Raw genomic sequence first — 19,234 nt, 5'->3', positions numbered from 1 at the left:
GAGAATTCTGACGCCAGGAGTCCAGTCACGGATTTCTTGGACGCCTTCGAGGTAAAGGTCTCGGCACAACGGAGCTTTAATTACGCCGATATCACGGTAATTAAGCCGATCAATGCGTACCATTGTGAGCCGTGGTAAGGGCCGTGTAGAGAGAGCCCCGTCAACTCACGCTCCAGTCCCATCCATAATCCTGAACGCCGTCTACAAAAGCCACCATGAGCGAATCGATGTATAAAGAGGGTGTTATAAGAAGGCCCTCACGTACCTGAGAGATGTTACCCTTGCGACCACCTTCTATGCCAAGGGAAAAACCACGTAGAAGGAAGATGAGAACGGAGTAGGAGTAAGAGCGGGCTGGGGTAAAGTGGGGAGGGTAGGGGGAATGACGATGAGAATAAACAGAGTGACTTTTCGATCTATCTATACAATGAAACTTCCTTCCGTGTTAACTTGTTGTTCCTTTAAAAGAAATTATTTTCTTGTTTCTTTTTTTTCTTTTTTCTTTTTTCTTCTTTTTTTTTTTTTTTTCTTTTACGATACCAAGAGAACTTTTGTCTGTTAATGTTCTTTCCTTTTTTTTTCTTTTTTTTTTTTTTTGATTATTAGAAAAAATAATAATAGAAAGTAATAACGTAACGTTAAATTTCGATTAATCGATTTGGGAAAGAAATCGAAATCGTTTTCAATTGAACCCAATGATAAAGTAATATTACAAAATCGTATCATTTATTTCGGTGTTATTATTGATTAAAGTGGATTCGGAAAATTGTTCCTTTTTTTAGTTCTTTTTCTTCTTTGTTTTTGTTTTTTATTTAAAACAACTGATATGAATGCATTATTAATAGCTAAAAAGTAGTTAACGTTATTAGTTTATCATTATGATATACTATAATAACACAATAAAATATAATATAATAATATATATAATATATATATATATGTATATATATAAATATATATATATATATGTGTATATATATATATAAATATATATATGTATGTATATATATATATATAAATATATATATATGTATATATATATATAAATATATAAAATAATAATAATAATATATGTATAAATAAATATACATATATAATAATAATAATAATATATGTAAAAATAATATATGTAAAAATAAAAATCTAAACAACATATATTATAAATAACATAAAAAGTTTCATATTAATTTATTTATCCATATCATATTCATTTTCTAATATATTTAATATCAAAAATAAAAAAAGAAGTATTTCTTTCTAATAACATATCAATACAACGAATTTATTTGCACTTTTTAAAAATGAAAATTTAATTGAATTATCATATCATAATCATAATATCATTGAATATTTCAAAAAAATTATCAATATTACGACAAAATTATTTGTCTTTCTATTTTTTCCTCTTCTTCTTTCTTTTCCTTTTGTTTTCTTTATCTTATCTTCCCATATCTTTTCTTACTTTTATATCTTACGCGTAACAAAAAAAAAAAAAAAATTTTTTTTTTTTGCTTTTCTTCCATTTCCAGGTTACAACTGCCGCCAGTACAACAACTACTAGTACAAATACGGTTAGTCCTAGCGTGAATGACATGGATTGGTTCGCCGGCGTTGCGGAAGAGGAATTGCTCTATTACACTGGCGTCGGCAACGACGTAGACTCGTTATGGGCCGTCATAGGGAGTTTCGTGCCGCCACCACCAAGGCCACCTTATCTTCCAGAGGAGGGTATCGCCACCGATGGACTTACCACCTGTGATCTGTGCTCCTGGGCGTGGAGAAACGACAGGCATTCATTCTCCTTAGACGGAACTCTTGGTGAGGGTTTACCATTTCTTTTTTCATTTTTCATTTATTTTTTGTTTATTTTATTATTATTATTATTATTATTATTATTATTGAGTTGGCAACTAAGTGATTGCCGGATTTCAAATAAGAAGGAAACGACAAAATCCGCAATCACTTAGTTACCAATCCATATTATTATTATTATTATTATTATTATTATTATTATTATTATTATTATTATTATTATTATTATTATTATTATTATTATTGTTGTTATTTCTCATCTTTTTTCTTTTCTGCTTTTTGTTTTTTTATTTCGTGTTTTCTTTCTTCTTTTTTTTTGTTCTTTTTTCCTTTGATTTCGTCAAAAAAAATTGTAACAATCATCGATGTGTACAGGATGAAACGATAAAGACAAAAAAAAAAAAAAAGAAAAAAAAATTGAAACGTTATCGCAAGAACTAACTAAAGATATCGAATCAATTTCTGGGATAATTTAAATAAGTGATAATGAAGATCAATTCGTTACATTAAGAGTACAAACTGAAGTAAATAAAAATTCTACTTGATTTTTTTTATAAATAATAATAAAATTATAAATACGATTACAAATAATAATAAAAGTAAAATGACATAACGATCGAAATAAAAAGCGTTGCAAAGTTTTATCTCGAAAATACAGTATTTTTGAAATAAATTTCAAGGAAAATATCAAAGAAGAAATATTATAGTGTTTATTGTTTTTTATTTTAGTGAAAAATTTCAAGATCATTTCAAGGTCAACTTCGTTTTTCTAAATAAGAACTTACATTTTTTAGAATAGCAATATATTCTACGTAGAAAATTCAATAAATATCGTCTGAAATATATTCTTAATTATTTTCAGTTTTCCGAAATATTTTAGAAAATATCTTTATGCTTTCGAAATTCAAAAAATATCATTGATCAGTAGCTTTATCAAGAGATTGAAAAATGTTTATTTTGATAATATATACATTTTTATAATATTTATATTTTTATACTTAATAAATTAATTATATTAATAATTAAATTTATAAATTAACTATTTAATAATAGTTATCTATTTGAATACGTAAAATTCATCTTATAATGATCTTGAAAGATTTCACTAAATAAAAAATATAAAGGCCATAATACTAACCCCTTGATATGAGATAACTCTTTAACAATTCTTTTTTTACAAAACTCTTTAAACAATTTTTTTTTTAAATTCCACGTTTACGGGATAAAAATTAAAACCTTATATTCTTTATAAACTTATATATATATATATATTATTATTATTATTATTTTAAATATATATATATATATATATATATATATATATTATTATTTTAAATATATATATATATTATTATTATTATTATTTTAAATATATATATATATATATATATATAATATTTATTTATATATAAATAAATATTTATATATATTTATATATATTTAATATTTATATATATTAAATATATTATATTTGGTACTTAAATATATATATATATATATATATATATATATATATATTTAAGTACCAAAAATTATATTATTACAATAAATGAAAATATTAATATTTATAAATATATATATTCTTAGTAAATATTAAATATTTACTAATATTAATAATAATATTAAAATTTTTTCTAAAAATATATTTATATCCATAAAAATTATAATCCAATTAGAATATTAAAAAATGTATTAAGAATGTATTTATAAATATTATATTTTCATTAATCGTTTACTATAATCAGAAAATATTATAAATTTTATTAAAAATATATTTATAATAATGCTGTTTTTTAAAACTTCAATTGTCAATTTAATCTATATACAAAGAAAAAAAAATATATTTGTAAAGATACATGAAAAATTAATATACAAATATATATATATTATATATTATATATTATATATTATATATTATATATTATATATATAACATATATATATATATATACATACATTATCATATATATATACATATATTATGATATAATATACATGATATGTACAATAATATGTGAAACAAAAAAAAAATCAAAGATTTTAATATCTACAGAAAAATAATCTCCACAAGAAAATAAAAATTCTCATATCATTATATTTTCTTCCCTTCGAAAAAAAAAACAATTATCTCTTCTTGAAATATATTTCCGTATCATAAAAAATAACGAAGATATTTAAAACGATAAAATTATATGGGACGTTTTACCTACTCGAAACTTAATTTTAGGTTCCATTCGGACGGAAGATAAATGATTATCTGTTATCTGTTTAACGGAAACATTCGTTACTCTCATGTTTACAAAATTCTAATCATTACGGAAGTCATTCGTATTTGTTATTACATTTTTTTTTTTATTATATTAGTTAGAACAATAGTTTATTAAATTACAACCATAAAAAGAAACGATCTCTTTCAGATAATATAAAAGTCATGGTATAATTTATGTAGCTACTCAAACAGGACCCTCGTCTGTAAGCATAGTAAATGTTTTAGGTCCGATAAAGTTCTTTCGACCAATCAAAATGTAGCTGGTCTCGCTTCGATGATTCTACCTACTTATCTACCTACAAATATCAACGTTCGTGGCACGAAACCAAGTAGTATTTTTTAATGTATACTTTCGAGCGTAGTATAGGATTGTGAAGGGGAGAGGAGAGTAACCCAACTAGTTCGAAGAGTTTTCATTTTCATATATGTTATATCCTTTGTTTCTATTTGGATCAATAATAAAATAATTTTTCAATATTTTTCTATCTGAATAAGTAGCATTTTAATTATTACTTTTCATTGAAAATTTGATAGAAAATTTTAAATTATTTATATAGATTTGAAATATTGAAAATAATCGTGAATACTCGATAACTAAAGGTGTGTATGATTAGATTATTCGTAGTTATCGATACACATTAATATTAGAAGTCTTATTAAGAATATATTTTTACATTAAAAACAAAGAGAATTCTATTGTTTTCTTTTTTTTAAATATTATATTCTTTTATGTATATATATATATATATACAAATATATTCGTAAAATTAATAAAAATATTAATAATTAAAAATATATATTCTTAGTAAACATTAGACATTTATTAATATTGACATAACTATGTCAGAGTTATTTTTGAGAATATATTCATATCAATAAATATTAGAATCTAATTAGAATCGAATTAATTATAAATATATATTTATAAATATTAAAATATTTTTTATAAGCGTCTATTTATCGTAAATAAAAAATAATAATATTTATATTAAAAAATAAAAAAAAATATATATATATATATTAATTAAAGAAGAAATAATGTATTTTTTTTTAAAGCTTCATTACATTGTCAATTTAATCATTATCCAAAGATATTCAAAAAAATATATATATATATATTCGTAAAAGTAGATAAATAATATATTATAATATCAATATAAAGTTAAAAAATAATCTGATATTTTTCTAAAAGAAAATTTATTTGGATGAGATTATTCTATAATTACGAATATTATGGCCCAAGTAAAAAGAAAAAAAAAAAATTGTTTGAAGACAACAGAAAGAAAAATTATTGTTTCTTCTGCTCGTATAAAACTACTCTATAGAGATCACATATGTAAATTCATAAAACGATAAACATCCTTCGTAAAACCACTTATCACGTATCATACCACGATTATCCTATCGTTTTATTTCGATGTACAACTGTATTGGTTTCCTTAAAACCTATGCATTTAGCATTATTTTCTTTATCAAAATTTTCTTCTGACATGCAATAGAAAATTTGAAAAATTATCATCCGATGATAAATCTTTCGTAATTAAGACATTTACGGTTATATTTGTTTCGAATTTTTAATAATGTTTTGTATTACTTTAGCCGCTTGAAACATCTCCTACGTTTTTTTTAATTCGTCGAGTCACGTCTAATGACGTATTTCGGTATCGAATTAATTTTATTTAGCATTATGCCTGATGTGTCTGTCATGGGAATCTTTATATTAATTTCTTTCAATCGATCAGATTAGACAGATTTAGGTTTTTTCTTTTTTTCTTTTTGTGCATATTTTTTTAATTACACGAAAAAACATACGTTGCTCTGGTTGTTGTCCTTCATTTAAGAAAGCGCATGATAAACCTCCGTTATAAAATTGATTAACGTGAAGAATAAAATATCCATCCTGTCCATGAGCACACCTGGATTTACATTATAAGAACGTAATAATGTATAATTTTACGACGAATCGTCTATTCTCGAAAAAAATTGAGCCATCTGTCCTTGGAATTAGGAAGGGACGATTCATTTATTATTTTTTAAATGATATTACGAACATATCCTATCCCACGATTATAAACGTAACTTATGAATACTATATTAATACATTGTATTCGTAAAGAATAATTATTTTATGATAAATTGTTAGTACATTATGATTTAATATTTCTGGGAGTATTTAATTTTTTATATTACAAATAACTTACCTAATTTTTTTTTATTTTTTTTTTTTTTACAGATAAAGGATATAATTTATGAATTTTGCCCAATAATTGTCAGTTCTAAATATTAGAAATATTCAAAAATCGGATTGTATCGAAGAAATATGAGATCTCGTTGTCTCACTCATTAACGCGCCATCTCATTTAAAATTATCCTATATACGGATATATTATGTAAACAAAATAATAAGAATAAAATAAATATCAATTCTTTCTTCAATAATCTCAGCTTACATACATATTACATTGAGTATTCTTTATCTATTAATTAATACATTCGTTATATTATTTATCTTCTTATAACAACATAATCCTTCTCGATGGATACGAAACTTTACAGAAATAATACTTCCCTTTGTAAGAAGGAGTCGAAAAAAAAAATGAAAAACAAAAAGAAAAAAAATTTCATGATCGAAAGAGAAACTCGATAAACCGAAGATGGTACCCCCGCCCTTCCCCCTCCCCCATTCCATTATACACCATAAATGTAGCTCTCTCACTTTCTCTCTCTCTTTCTCTCTCTCTCTCTCTCTCGCTCACTTAATATACTACAATACATACATATGTATATATGTGTAACTACGTCCAGCCTTTCTGTAACGTGCTGCAGGGCCGCACCCCCTTCTTACCTCCCTCCTCTTTTACCTTTTCTCATGCGTACGAAGATCGGCCGCACGCATTATCGCCATTACCATGAATTCCCTTGGTTATTACGCCTCTGTTGTACCGCCACCAAAATGGCGCCCCGACTCGACTGCGTATACTACCGTGTAAGGAAGACTACTCGCCCTCGCCATTTCTTTTTTTCTCTATGGAATTTGGCGCCTCCGACCACGTCCACTCTCTTTTTCGTAACGTTCGAAAGGGTAGGCCACTCATCCTCCTGTTTCACCCAGTAATAACGAGTTCGTGTTCGCGAGACGCCCTTCGGCGCTCTTTCGATCAAGTCGAACTTCTTTCTCTTTCTCATCTTTTTCTTCCTCTTCTTCTTTCTCTTCTTTCTCTTCTTTCTCTTTCTCTTTCTCTTACTTGTCCTCTTTTTCTTTTTTTTCTTCCTCTTCTTTTTTTTTTTTTTTTTTTTTACAACAATACTAACTTCTTTTTTACCAACGATACATCTATCCATCGAAATTTTTCTTTTGTCTTCTTTTTTCTTTTTGTTTTTTGTTCCTTTCAAAAAATTCTATCACATTTGTTGAATATTCTTATGGGGAAAATTAAAATATTTGCTCGAAGAGGAAAGAGAAAGAAAAAAAGGAAAAAAAAGGAAGAATTCTTTTTTTCTTTCTTTCTTTTTTTTTTTTTTTCTTTTTTTCTTTCAACGACAAACGAGGCCAACGTGTCAAACAGAAAAAGAGAAATGAAAAATCTTTTTCATCTTCTGTCTCTTTCCTTTTCATTTCCTCTTCTTTTTTTGTCTTCCTTTTTTTTCTTCTTTTTCTTCGTTTCTCAACAATATTAATTTTTTTCACTAAAACTTATCCATCCATCGGTTCTTTTTCTATTTTTATTTTTTTCAAACTTTGATCATATTTATAAAAGATTTTTATGGGGAAATTAAAATGTTTCCTTAAAAAGTAGTAGAAAAAGTAGAAAAGAGGACAATTCATTTTTACCGACGATAATCGAGGAAATGGGAAATCTTTTTTCTTCAGTTTCTTTCTCTTTTATTTCCACTTCCTCTTCTTTTTTTCTTTTTCTTTTTTTCTTCTTCTTCCTCTTCCTTTTTCAACGATATTAATTTTTTTTTACTAACGATTGCGAAAGTTTCTTTTTTCCTTTTTTTTTCTTTCTCTTCTTTCTCAATCTTTTTTCCTTTCTTTTTCTTCCTTTTCTTTTTCAAAATTCTCCTTTTATAAAATATTCATAAAATTAAGAAATTAAAATTTTTTCTTGGAAGAATAAGGAGGAACGAGAAAAACTCTTTTTTTTTTTGAAAAAGAAATAGAGAATTGGAAATTTTCTTCTTCCATATTTTCTTTCTCTATCTCTTTCACTTCATCTTTTTCTTTTTCTTCTTTTCTTTCTTCTTTTTTCAACGAAACTAATTTTTTTTACTAATAATTTGCTATTATAATAATTCATTAATATATATTAAAATAATTAAAATTAAAATTTTAATAATAATTTGTTAATAATTAAAATTTTTATAATAATTTGTTAAATCTATTCAGCGAAGTTTCATTTTTCTTTCTCCTTTTTTTCTCAATTCAAAATTTCATCACTCCTTTTTTATGGATAAAATTAAAACGTTTGCTCGAGGAGGATGAAGAAGAAGAAGAAGAAGAAGAAGAAGAAGAAGAAGAAGAAGAAAAAGGAGAGAAGCTCTTTTTTTTCCGACGACAAACGAGACCAACGTGCCAAAAAGAGAAAAAGAGAATGAAAAATAAAAAAGGATGAGAAAGCTTAAAGGAGATTGCCAACTCGGTAATCATCGCGTTACTTCTCGCAACTTGTGAGATGTTATAATTACGAGATCGCACCTATGACTTTCTCGACATGGCGTGGTCTCTCTTTAAATCTCCTTTCTACCTCCCACCCTCTCTCTCTCTCTCTCTTTCTTTCTCTCTCTCTTCCTTATTCTTCCCTTCGGAAAGAAAAAAAGAAAAAAAAAAGTAGAAACGTAGAGGCTGATCGTATGTTTGCACAGTACGTATAAGAAAAAAGAAAAGAAAAAAAAAAGAGAAAAAAACAAGAAGAAAAAGAAGAAGAAAAGAAACCCGATAAAAATAAGATATTATAATAAATCTTTCCATGTATTATACCTATTCATTAAACGGATCACAACAGATCGAATTTCTCTCGTTTAACGTCATGATCGTAGCTGATCCAAAATTAATACTTACTCTCTCTCTCTCCCTCTCTCTCTCTCTCTCTTTCTCTCTTTCTCTTTCTTTTTCACATACGATCATAGGTTTATCGTAAATTCATGAGAAAAGTTTTATAGCGATCGTGGATGATCTATATAAAAATAAATGGAACGTAGTCGAGGATGGTCGTTGACCTTGACTATTTCTCGTTTCCAATCCATTCCATGATTCGACTTTCCCGGTTTTATAATTCGCTAACGTATCAAACACCCTCAGATATACCTGTTCTTACCTTCATGGAACTGAACAGCCTGCAGGTAGTCGGAATCTCTTTCTCCTGAGCCGTACAAGTCCGTATTGGGTCGATGCTATCTCTCGGTCTCTCTGCGTATGCTCATGGACCAAGGGTACGTAACGAGGGCTTCTTCCTCTTCTCTTTTACTTCTCTTTCTTCTTATTATTTTCTTTTTTAAAAATCTTTTTTTTCTCTCTTTTCTTTTCTTTTCTTTTTCTTTTCTTTTTTTTTTTTTTTTTCTTTTATCCGCGTCTTCTTAACTTTCAAGCTCATTCCTTTTTACCCTACTCGCACCTCAACACGACGAAACCGACGACGAGAACGACGACGTGACTTGTAATGCGAGAAGGTCGAATATAAATGAGAGTAAGAAGCATCTTTCGAATCTCTCTCTCTCTCTCTCTCTCTCTTACTCTCTCTCTCTCTCTCTTTCTCGTATAAATTATTTTCTTTTCTTTTCTTTTCCTTCCTTTTCTTTACCTTTTTTTCTTTTTGGTTTTTAATGTTCAGATTTTCGAGTTCATCGATGATCAACACTTCCGTGTGGTCAAGTAACTCGATTTTTTTCGGATAAGATATATATATATATACCATCGATGTAATTCATGCTAATGAGATAATATCTTTTTTTCATTCAATATTTCCTCATAATTCGTATTATTTTCCGTTGGACGTATATGTGCAACTTTTTATGTATAAGATCAATTCGATGAGGGATGGCCCAATTTTTTTTTTTTTCGACCAATTACAACCCAAGGAATATCAATGTTCGTGGTACGAAATCAAGTAGTATCTTTTAATGTATACTTTCGAACGCATTATTGATGTATAGGAATGAGGAGGAGGGAGTAGATATATACGGAAGGTATCCCTACTTGTTTAAAAAGTTTGCATTTTCATATATCTTGTATACTATTGGCTCAATAATTAAACGATTTATTAATGTTTATCTAATTTTATGAATGATTTTTTTTTTGCTTTGGATATCGATTTTATAATTAATAAATTCATTATAAATCTGGAATAAATTCAGAATATATTCATTATAAAATCGATATCCAGATATATTATTTATTAATTTAATGCATTGAAGCTTTAAAAAAGAAAAACTTGGTTGGCACTCAATAATTCATTATCCTATATTATCTGTAATATCTTTAATTTTTGAAATTGTTGATACTTTTGAAACCAGAAATTAAGTAGAATCGAAATCTTTCGTAGATCCTCTTTACAAATAAATGCTGATCATTTGTATAACTCTATTGCGTATTTTTGTGCTTTTCAATGAACTTTTCTTTATCTTTGAAATTACTGCCATTTTGAAATTATTATGGAATTATTCGTGAATAATTTGAATATTTTTATAAATTTCAAATAAATTCGTTCAGAGTTTCTTAAAATGTAGAATCGATATGCATTCGTGCGTGTGTAAAATGCACAGATGCGTTTACACAAATTCGCATGAAACTATATGCATAGAAATAATTTGTATATACCATTTTAATAGCTTACTGAAAGATAGAGATCTGGACGTAACTGATGCTTTAATTTTAGAATGAAGCAAAAGTATCGCAATGGTATCGCAAAAGTATCGAAAATAATATGATTTCGAAAGGCCGCATAAATGCGCCATACTACGTTGATTCTACCTTGAAAATATCTGACTACTCTGAGGAAAAAATAATAAAAAATAATAAATAAATAAATAAATAAATAATTAATTATAAATTTTTTTTAAGAATATACCTAATTAACATTTTTCTATTTATCCCTTAAATATATTTACGTATGTTCAATAATAAAAAGATCATCCCGTAAATATTATTTTTAGAATATATTTTAAATTATAATTCATTATAATTTAAATACTTTAGATTTTCATTGTGAAACTGAATGAATAAGAAAGAAATTTACTATATATAAATTTAGATATGAAACTAAAATATGGAGGTCTTATGTTTTTGAAAAGCAGAAATTGAAATTTTCAATCATCCACCATCTTTAATTACTTGAATAAAAGATGTGTAAAATATTGATAATCTCGTCTGACATTAGTTTGAATATTTTTATGAAAATATTTTTATCGTTATATTTGCAATTTTTAATTAATTTGTTAATTTTTTGAGTATTCCGAGTATTTTAAAATCGGAAATCGATTCGATCAAGAATTTCTCGTGGATAGTTGTGTCATGAAACTTAAAATGTTGTATAAATTTCAAGTAGATTCGTTAAACAATTTAAATTGCGAAATTGATAGAAAATAATAGAAAATAATATAAAATAATATGAATTGAAAAGAAAAAAAAATATATATTTATATTTTGTTATTAACAAAAGAATTATGTAATTTTAAAGAAAAAAAAAAAAAAAAGAAAATTAAATATCATATCTTCCGTGAAATTCAAAACTTGACATTTTCAACATCGTCAGAAATCTTAAATCGATTAAATAAAAAATATCAAAGAAATTTATGTTTATGTTTAATACTATTTTAAACGTTCCTACAAAATTTAAGTTCTTTCTATCGTACGTATAATTTTTGTTTTTTTTTTTTTTATTAATTTTCTAATCTTTAAAAAACCCGACGATTTTAAATTGATTCGAAATAAAATTTCTTTCGAATCTTCATGAATATGTAACAGAATTTCTATTCAAAATTTCGAGTGAAATCATTTAGATACTTAAGAAAATAGAATGAATACATACATACATAAACAAATTCTTATCTCCGTCTACTAAAATTGTAACTTCTAATAAATGAAACGTAAAAATTTGTCGAAGAAAAAAGGAATATATTCATAAGGAACTCTTTATTTAATCGTATTTGAAAAAAGGACATATGAATATGAAGAACATTAAAAAATAAATAAATAAAAAGAAAGAAAAGAAAAAGAAAGATAACAGAAAAGGCAAGAAAGATAAAATAAAAAAAAGAAGATAAAAAAAAAAAAATAATCGAGCAAAGGAATATACCATAATATACCAAAGAGATCGGGCGTTAAACTGGTAGTTAAGCGTTCCCCATAAGATGTTAATTATTATTCTGTCTGTAGAATTATCAGCTGTTCGCCAAATAAGATAGGGCACACATGCGCAAACCCAATGCAAATTGCACCTAACGTAAATTACATTTCGATGTTTGCTTTACCACTGAACGCTTATAAATCACCGAGGGAAATGATGATGGTGATGATGATGTAACGCGTAGTTACATGGGACAACTTAATACGGCACGTTAGTTAGTTACATACATATACGCCTTTCTAGCGGATGGCAATTAGTCTACCCTAAGCAATATTCTATAGTCGGTATATTTTCATTAACGCACGTGCGCGCCAACTCTTAGATAAAACGTTAAATTCGCGACACTTCATTTATCTTTTAGTTTCACGATCTACGAGATTAACCTGTAATTATACAGGTGTCCGTTCGTAATCATTACTTTCAACGACGATGAAAATTTCCGTAAACGTTCGTTGAACGATTGAGAAACGGGTTCTATGATATTATATTTATTTATCTTATCGATAAGAAAAATCATTAATTCTAACCAATGTAATATTAAAGATATTAAAGATATAATATTGTAAAATAATAAAATATATAAATATATAATAAAAATAATGTAAATTTTTAATCGTAGAATCTAATCTTCTCTACAGGATAGATTAACGATTAAGGAATGAGCTTCTGTGATACATAGATTTATTTATCCTATCGATGAGAAATATAATTCATTTTAAATGGCTTAATGATATTAAAGATATAATATCGCAAGATATTATATTTTTCGATGAGTATAACGTACGACGATCTAATGTTAACATATTTGTCAAATATGTAACGTTTTATTATGTACGATATAAAAATAATGTAAATTTCTAATCGTAAGATCTAATATTCTCTATAGAGTAGATCAACAATGGCGACCACGCAAAGGAAATTTCCATGATCTTTAGAAAAGTTTAATCAAGAATGATTATAAAAAGAAAAAACAAAAACAAAGAAAAAATTGAGATCTCAAATCTTTGTCAAACATCAAAAAAATTTTGAAATTATTCACTAATTTAATAGAAAATATTATTATTTCGAATTTAAATAATAAAAGTAATATATTTCAATTTTAAACAATGAATTAATTTTAAGAAATAATTTAAACATTATTTAAACAATCTAGATAATTATGAAAATATTATTACTTCACAAAAGTAATAACAAATTTTACACTACTTCGAAATAAAATAACATTTTTGAATTTTAATTTTGTATTGATTATTAAAAAATTAAACAATTAAAAATCATTTGATAATACAATATATATATATATTTTCCTTATTTATTTAAAACAAAAAATTTGTATATAATGATTTAAAAATATTTTTTCAATTATTTACAAAAGGAAAAGAAAGTTGTATATCGTTTGTTATATAATACTGAAGTGACAATTTGATCATTTTGAAATAAACTATCGATTTTTGATCGTGAATCTTATTCGTATATTTCTTATTTCATCATCCTTTTAAATTGATACCTTCATTCGAAGGTATAATTGTTTGAGAGGCAAACGTTTAATTGAGATTAACATAAAATAAACATTCGATTTCGTCGATGAACTTATGATCTTTTACGTTACGATTTGTTTTCTCTCGTGTTTATCTCGTCGACGAAAAAAGTGGAGGAGGAGGAGACGAGAGAGAGAGAAAAAAAAAAGAGAAAGAAAGAAAAAGAGGGCCGTTCAAGGCGCATTTTTATTCTCGCTTTCCTATCGACGAGTTTTGAGTCGAGAAGAAAAAAAATGAAAAAGAAAGAAAGAGAGAGAAAAAAGAAAAATTGGGAAAAAAAACGAGAAAAGAAAAAAAAATAAGAAGCAAACGTGAGGAATGGTTCGTCCATAATATGGAAAGGCGAACGATGGTTAAGCGTTTAACCGTCACAACGACAAAACGTAGGTCTCAATTTGACCGGGAGAAGAGCGCACTTAACAAGATTTCTTTCAACCTTAAAGTATATCCAATGGAAATAATGTAGAAAAATAGAGATAACTTTAAGTGTGATAACCAAAAAGAAAGAAGGAGAGAGAGAAAGAGAGAGAGAGAGAGAAATCTGAAACTATCGAAAACACACCACTGAGCTACAACATTCCCAGCGTTATTTCTGGGTAATTAAGATTACAACTCTGGTAGATTTTCAGTGGAGACAGGTTGTCGCGTGTTTCGAAGGTACCTTTAACGCCCTTGTCGTCGTCGTCGTCTTTCGTACGTGGCTTCCAATTCTGTCCTCTCTCTCTCTCTCTCTCTCTCTCTCTCTTTCTTTCTCTCTGTCTTTCTTTCTTTCTTTTTTTCTTATCTAAAGGCACTTACCGAACTATGCCGAACTTCAATACCTTATCTCAAAAAGTCTGGAGTCTTAGTATCGGCGGTACCGGAAATATCCGGCCCTTTTGGCTCACCAAATGACGATAACGGCCTCGTTTAGGAATGCTTGTAAATGCACGATCAGAGTCGCACAACTCAGAAGCGGCCGTTATTTATCCTTTCTTCTTTTCGTTATCTTGTTTCACGCGAGAGCTTCGACACGGTCGCAGCCACGAAATAGGCACGAAGAAGAACTTTTTTTTTTCCTTTTTCTACTACTTCTTCCTCCTCCTCTTCTTCTTCTTCTTCATCATCATCTTCTTCTTCTTCTTCTTCTTCTTCTTCTTCTTCTTCTTCTTCTTCTTCTTCATTTTTCTTTTTCATTTTCTTTCTTTTTATTTTTTTTTTCTTTCTTCTTTTTTTTTTTATTTATTTATTTATATATATATATATTTTTCTTTTTTTATTTGATTCGATCGCCTTCAACGAAAAGAATTCCACGAAATTTTTTTTCATAGAATTTAAAAAAACAATCTGATCGATCTCGATTTCCTCTTTTTTCACACTTTTTATCATACAATTTTTCTTTAATCACATCCTTGAATAATTTCTGTTATCATCACTCAGTTTCTTACGTTCTTTCTTTCGCTTTTTTTTCCTTGCTATTTTTTTCCTTTTATGACACGTTTTTCTTTTTTTTTTTTTTTTTACCTACCTAATTCGTACGAAGAGAATTCCGCGAACAGTGAATGTTTCGGGAATAATTTCTTCTTTCTTTTCGTTTTATGTTTTTTTCCTTTTCTTTTTTTTTCTTTTTTTTTTGTTTCTTTTTCATCCTACTAATTGATTCATCGACTCACCCGACAAACTCGCTGACATTTACGACGCTCCTGTAGAGTTTATTTTTTTTTCTCTCTCTCTCTCTCTCTCTCTCTCTCTCTCTCTTTCAAACGATCGAGATATTACGAGGAATTTTTGTTTCCTTTCCTTTTTTAGTTTCTTATCGTCAAGCACGCGAGTGATCGAGACAAGAGGGAAATATTATGTGTATTTCTTTTTTTCTATTTTTTTTTTTTGTCTTTTTTTCTGTCATTCATCTCAATAGTAGGATGTTAAACAAAGAAATAATCAAATAATAGTATGAAGTATCATTCAGTGAATCGAGAGTTCGCAATTTCAATTCTTTACGATTACACGTAGAAATGTTGACAATGAGTAATAATACGTCGCCATATTGTATTCTTTTAACCGATGTTAATACAACAATGCCGGTCTTTGTTTCACACTGACCCCTTTTCATAGATTATATTCTTCGTGTGGGACTTTCGATGGATCACTCTAAGGACTTAGAGCATAGACGACGCAGAGAAGTGTCCATTCTTTTTTTTTCCTTTCTTTAACGCGTACATACGTTATAGAATGAAAGAGAGAGAAAGTGAGAGAGAGAGTGAGAGAGAGAGGGAGAGGGAGAGAAAGAAAAAGAGAAAGAGAGAAAGGAAAAGGAGGGCCAATTCACTCTCAACTCTATTCTCATACCTACTTTTACTTGAATCTGACGTTGACGAGTACGAAGTGCGACGTCCTGGAGAGTCTTGACTAGAGTCTTGACGTTTGGAGTTCTCTTGGCCTCGTTCTACCATCGGTTAAATCGTAACTCCTTGACAGAAATGTGCGTAGAACATTAGTTAACATTTATCATTTTTATTCTATCGATTAAATGCGAAGAAAGATAAGATATAACGCAGTGAGGTGTTATCGAACGTGTCATCTAAATCGTTTCATCTCGTCCAAATTTTTCTTATTTTGTTTTTCTTCTTTCCTTCTTCTTTTCTTTTTTCTTATTCTTCTTCTACTACTTCTTCTGCTTCTACTCTTTTTCTTTTTTTTTTTCTTTTTTTTTTTTTTTTTTTTTTTTTTTTAAATACAAATGATATCTCATAATGTAAATTATATAAAGTAAATGAGAAATAATGGGACTTATCGAAATGAAGATAATTGACAAAGATCGAGAATTGTTTTTAAAAATTAAATAAGAAATGATACGGTTTTCTTTTCTTTTCTTTTTTTATCAATTAATCATTTACTAGATTGTTTTATTTTATATTTGAAGATATTGGTTTTTTTTTTTTTTTTTTTTTTTTAATAGATTTTTTGTAAAGTATTTGACATATATTTATTCACATACATATGATCTATTATTATAAAAATTTGATGAATTTCTTTAAAAAAAAAAAATGTATATATATATATATCATAGTAATGAATAGACGTGATAATATATATGATATAATTTTCTTAAAGAAGAAATCATTAATTTCGTAAGATAGATAATTTGATACAAAATATAATTTTTTAATAATATTAAGGAAAATATTATACAAAAATGGATCGTAGTATTATGTAAATAAATATTTCGATTATTATAAAAATTTAATCGATTTTTATAATATTGTACCATAAGTTATACCATTGTAAAATATTTTAAATCGATAATCATTGATTACTATGAATTATTATTGGAGTTAATTGTCACATATGTACACATATATAACACGATTCATTTTTATATTACTATATAAAAACTATTCGACAACATAAAAAAGAATTTAAAGAACATCATTTTGTATTATCCTAACATATTAAAATAAAAAAAAAAAAGAAATACAATACAGTGCATAAAAATGTATGAAATTCATAGAAAAGTAATAAAAAAAAAAAAAAAAAAAATGAAAATCCATTATTTTATTTTAATTACGAAATTGAAATTATTAATATTGATATTAGAAGACATTTTTTTTTTATTAAGAACATTATCAAATAATTATAATATGTTTAATATTTCTATTCTTTTTTATTGAATAATATTGCACGTTGAATCTATTTACATTTTTTTATAAAATATATATTAATATTACGACAAAAATGCATTATTCAATTGAATTAAATATTTTCATATATATTCTTTTTGATACAAAATTTTACCGATAGATGTATCTATTTCTCTTTTTTTAAATTCTTTTCTTTTTATTACATATTTGTATCCATTCAAATTATTTATTTATATCTATTGAAATTCTAAAAACAAAAAAAGAAACAAAAAACAAAAAACAAAAGAATTCAATTTTATATCAATATCTTACGTTTCATAGAAATGCACGTAATACATAATACAATACATGTAATAATTATTTAAAAAAAAAAATATTATAATCTTCAATATTAAATCGTATAAAAATTATTATCGAATAAGAATGAATAAAATATATTGAGTGATACGATTTTGGCAAATGCATATCTAAGCATATACATCAATCATGACATTAAAAATAAACGATAATAATTAGATGATCATTGGAGGTCCGCTGCCATTTTGTCAGGATTTTGATCAAAGAGCGGCACGCTGACGTTTTATGTTCCGAATAGCCGCCAATCGAAACGACTCGTCTTGAATTGAGAAAGAAGATGGAGAAGAAAAGAGGGGCAAATTTCCGATCGGAGATCGGTCGATGCAATCTGAATGCACGGCTCGATAATCCTGCAGGTAAAAGCGACTCGTCTCGAAGGACAATGTTAAGCCGTTTAGATCAAACGGATAAGCATATCCACCTTGAACATTTCCCGGTGGTGGACATACATATATACATCAAGCATTTCTCCGCTTTAGCCACTTTAATACTTTCATTATCATAATTATCAAGCTCTTATCATCGATTTATTGTTTTAAAACTATTGAACTGACTAATAAGTCAGTTCAAAATTTTCTAATATATATGTACGTTTGTATTTATTTATAATCTATGTATATATATATATATATATATATATATATATATATATATAACTAATATATTTTTTTGGGATTTATTAAGAATTTCGTTTACATTATTAGAATACAATTATAAAACCCTTTATATGCACTTCGAACTATTTTACAATTTAGATAGAATTTTTCTATTTAATTTATAATAAAAAATATTATCTTGTATCAAAAATATTAAGTTGACTAATAAGTAATTTCAAAATTTTCTAATATATACGTACGTTTATATATATGTATACATGTAAGTATATATATATATATGTATATGTCTATATATGTACGTATATATGTGTGTATTTAATATATTCTCTTGAGGTTTACAAAGACTATCGTTTACATTATTACAACGCTATTACAGAATGGTTTTTCTATTTAATTTATAATGAAAAATATTATCTTGTATCAAAAATATTAAGTTGACTAATAAGTAATTTCAAAATTTTCTAATATATGCGTACGTTTATATATATGTATACATGTAAGTATATATATATGTATATGTCTATATATGTACGTATATATGTGTGTATTTAATATATTCTCTTGAGGTTTACAAAGACTATCGTTTACATTATTACAACGCTATTACAGAATGGTTTATACTTTACGCACTTAAAACTACATTCTATAATATTCAAATCGAAATGTTCTGTTAAAT

At 26.5% G+C, this 19,234-nt stretch overlaps 1 protein-coding gene across 4 annotated transcripts in view; it reads left to right on the top strand.

Annotated features, from left to right (window-relative positions):
- LOC118443878 (uncharacterized) overlaps positions 1–19,234 on the top strand; it is a 158,665-nt gene that overhangs the window by 84,391 nt on the left and 55,040 nt on the right. For all 4 annotated transcript variants that reach the window (XM_035871487.2, XM_035871486.2, XM_035871490.2 and 1 more), the window contains exon 2: positions 1,530–1,818. In XM_035871487.2, the coding sequence (XP_035727380.1) occupies positions 1,530–1,818 (289 nt within the window). The remainder of the gene's footprint in view (positions 1–1,529; positions 1,819–19,234) is intronic.

The sequence above is a fragment of the Vespa mandarinia genome, chromosome 21 (genome assembly GCF_050613455.1).
Source record: "Vespa mandarinia isolate Hongniang chromosome 21, ASM5061345v1, whole genome shotgun sequence".
NCBI classification, from domain to species: Eukaryota; Metazoa; Arthropoda; class Insecta; order Hymenoptera; family Vespidae; genus Vespa; species Vespa mandarinia.
The sequence above is the reverse complement of the archived record's forward strand: the minus strand, read 5'-3'. Positions and strand labels throughout refer to the sequence as shown.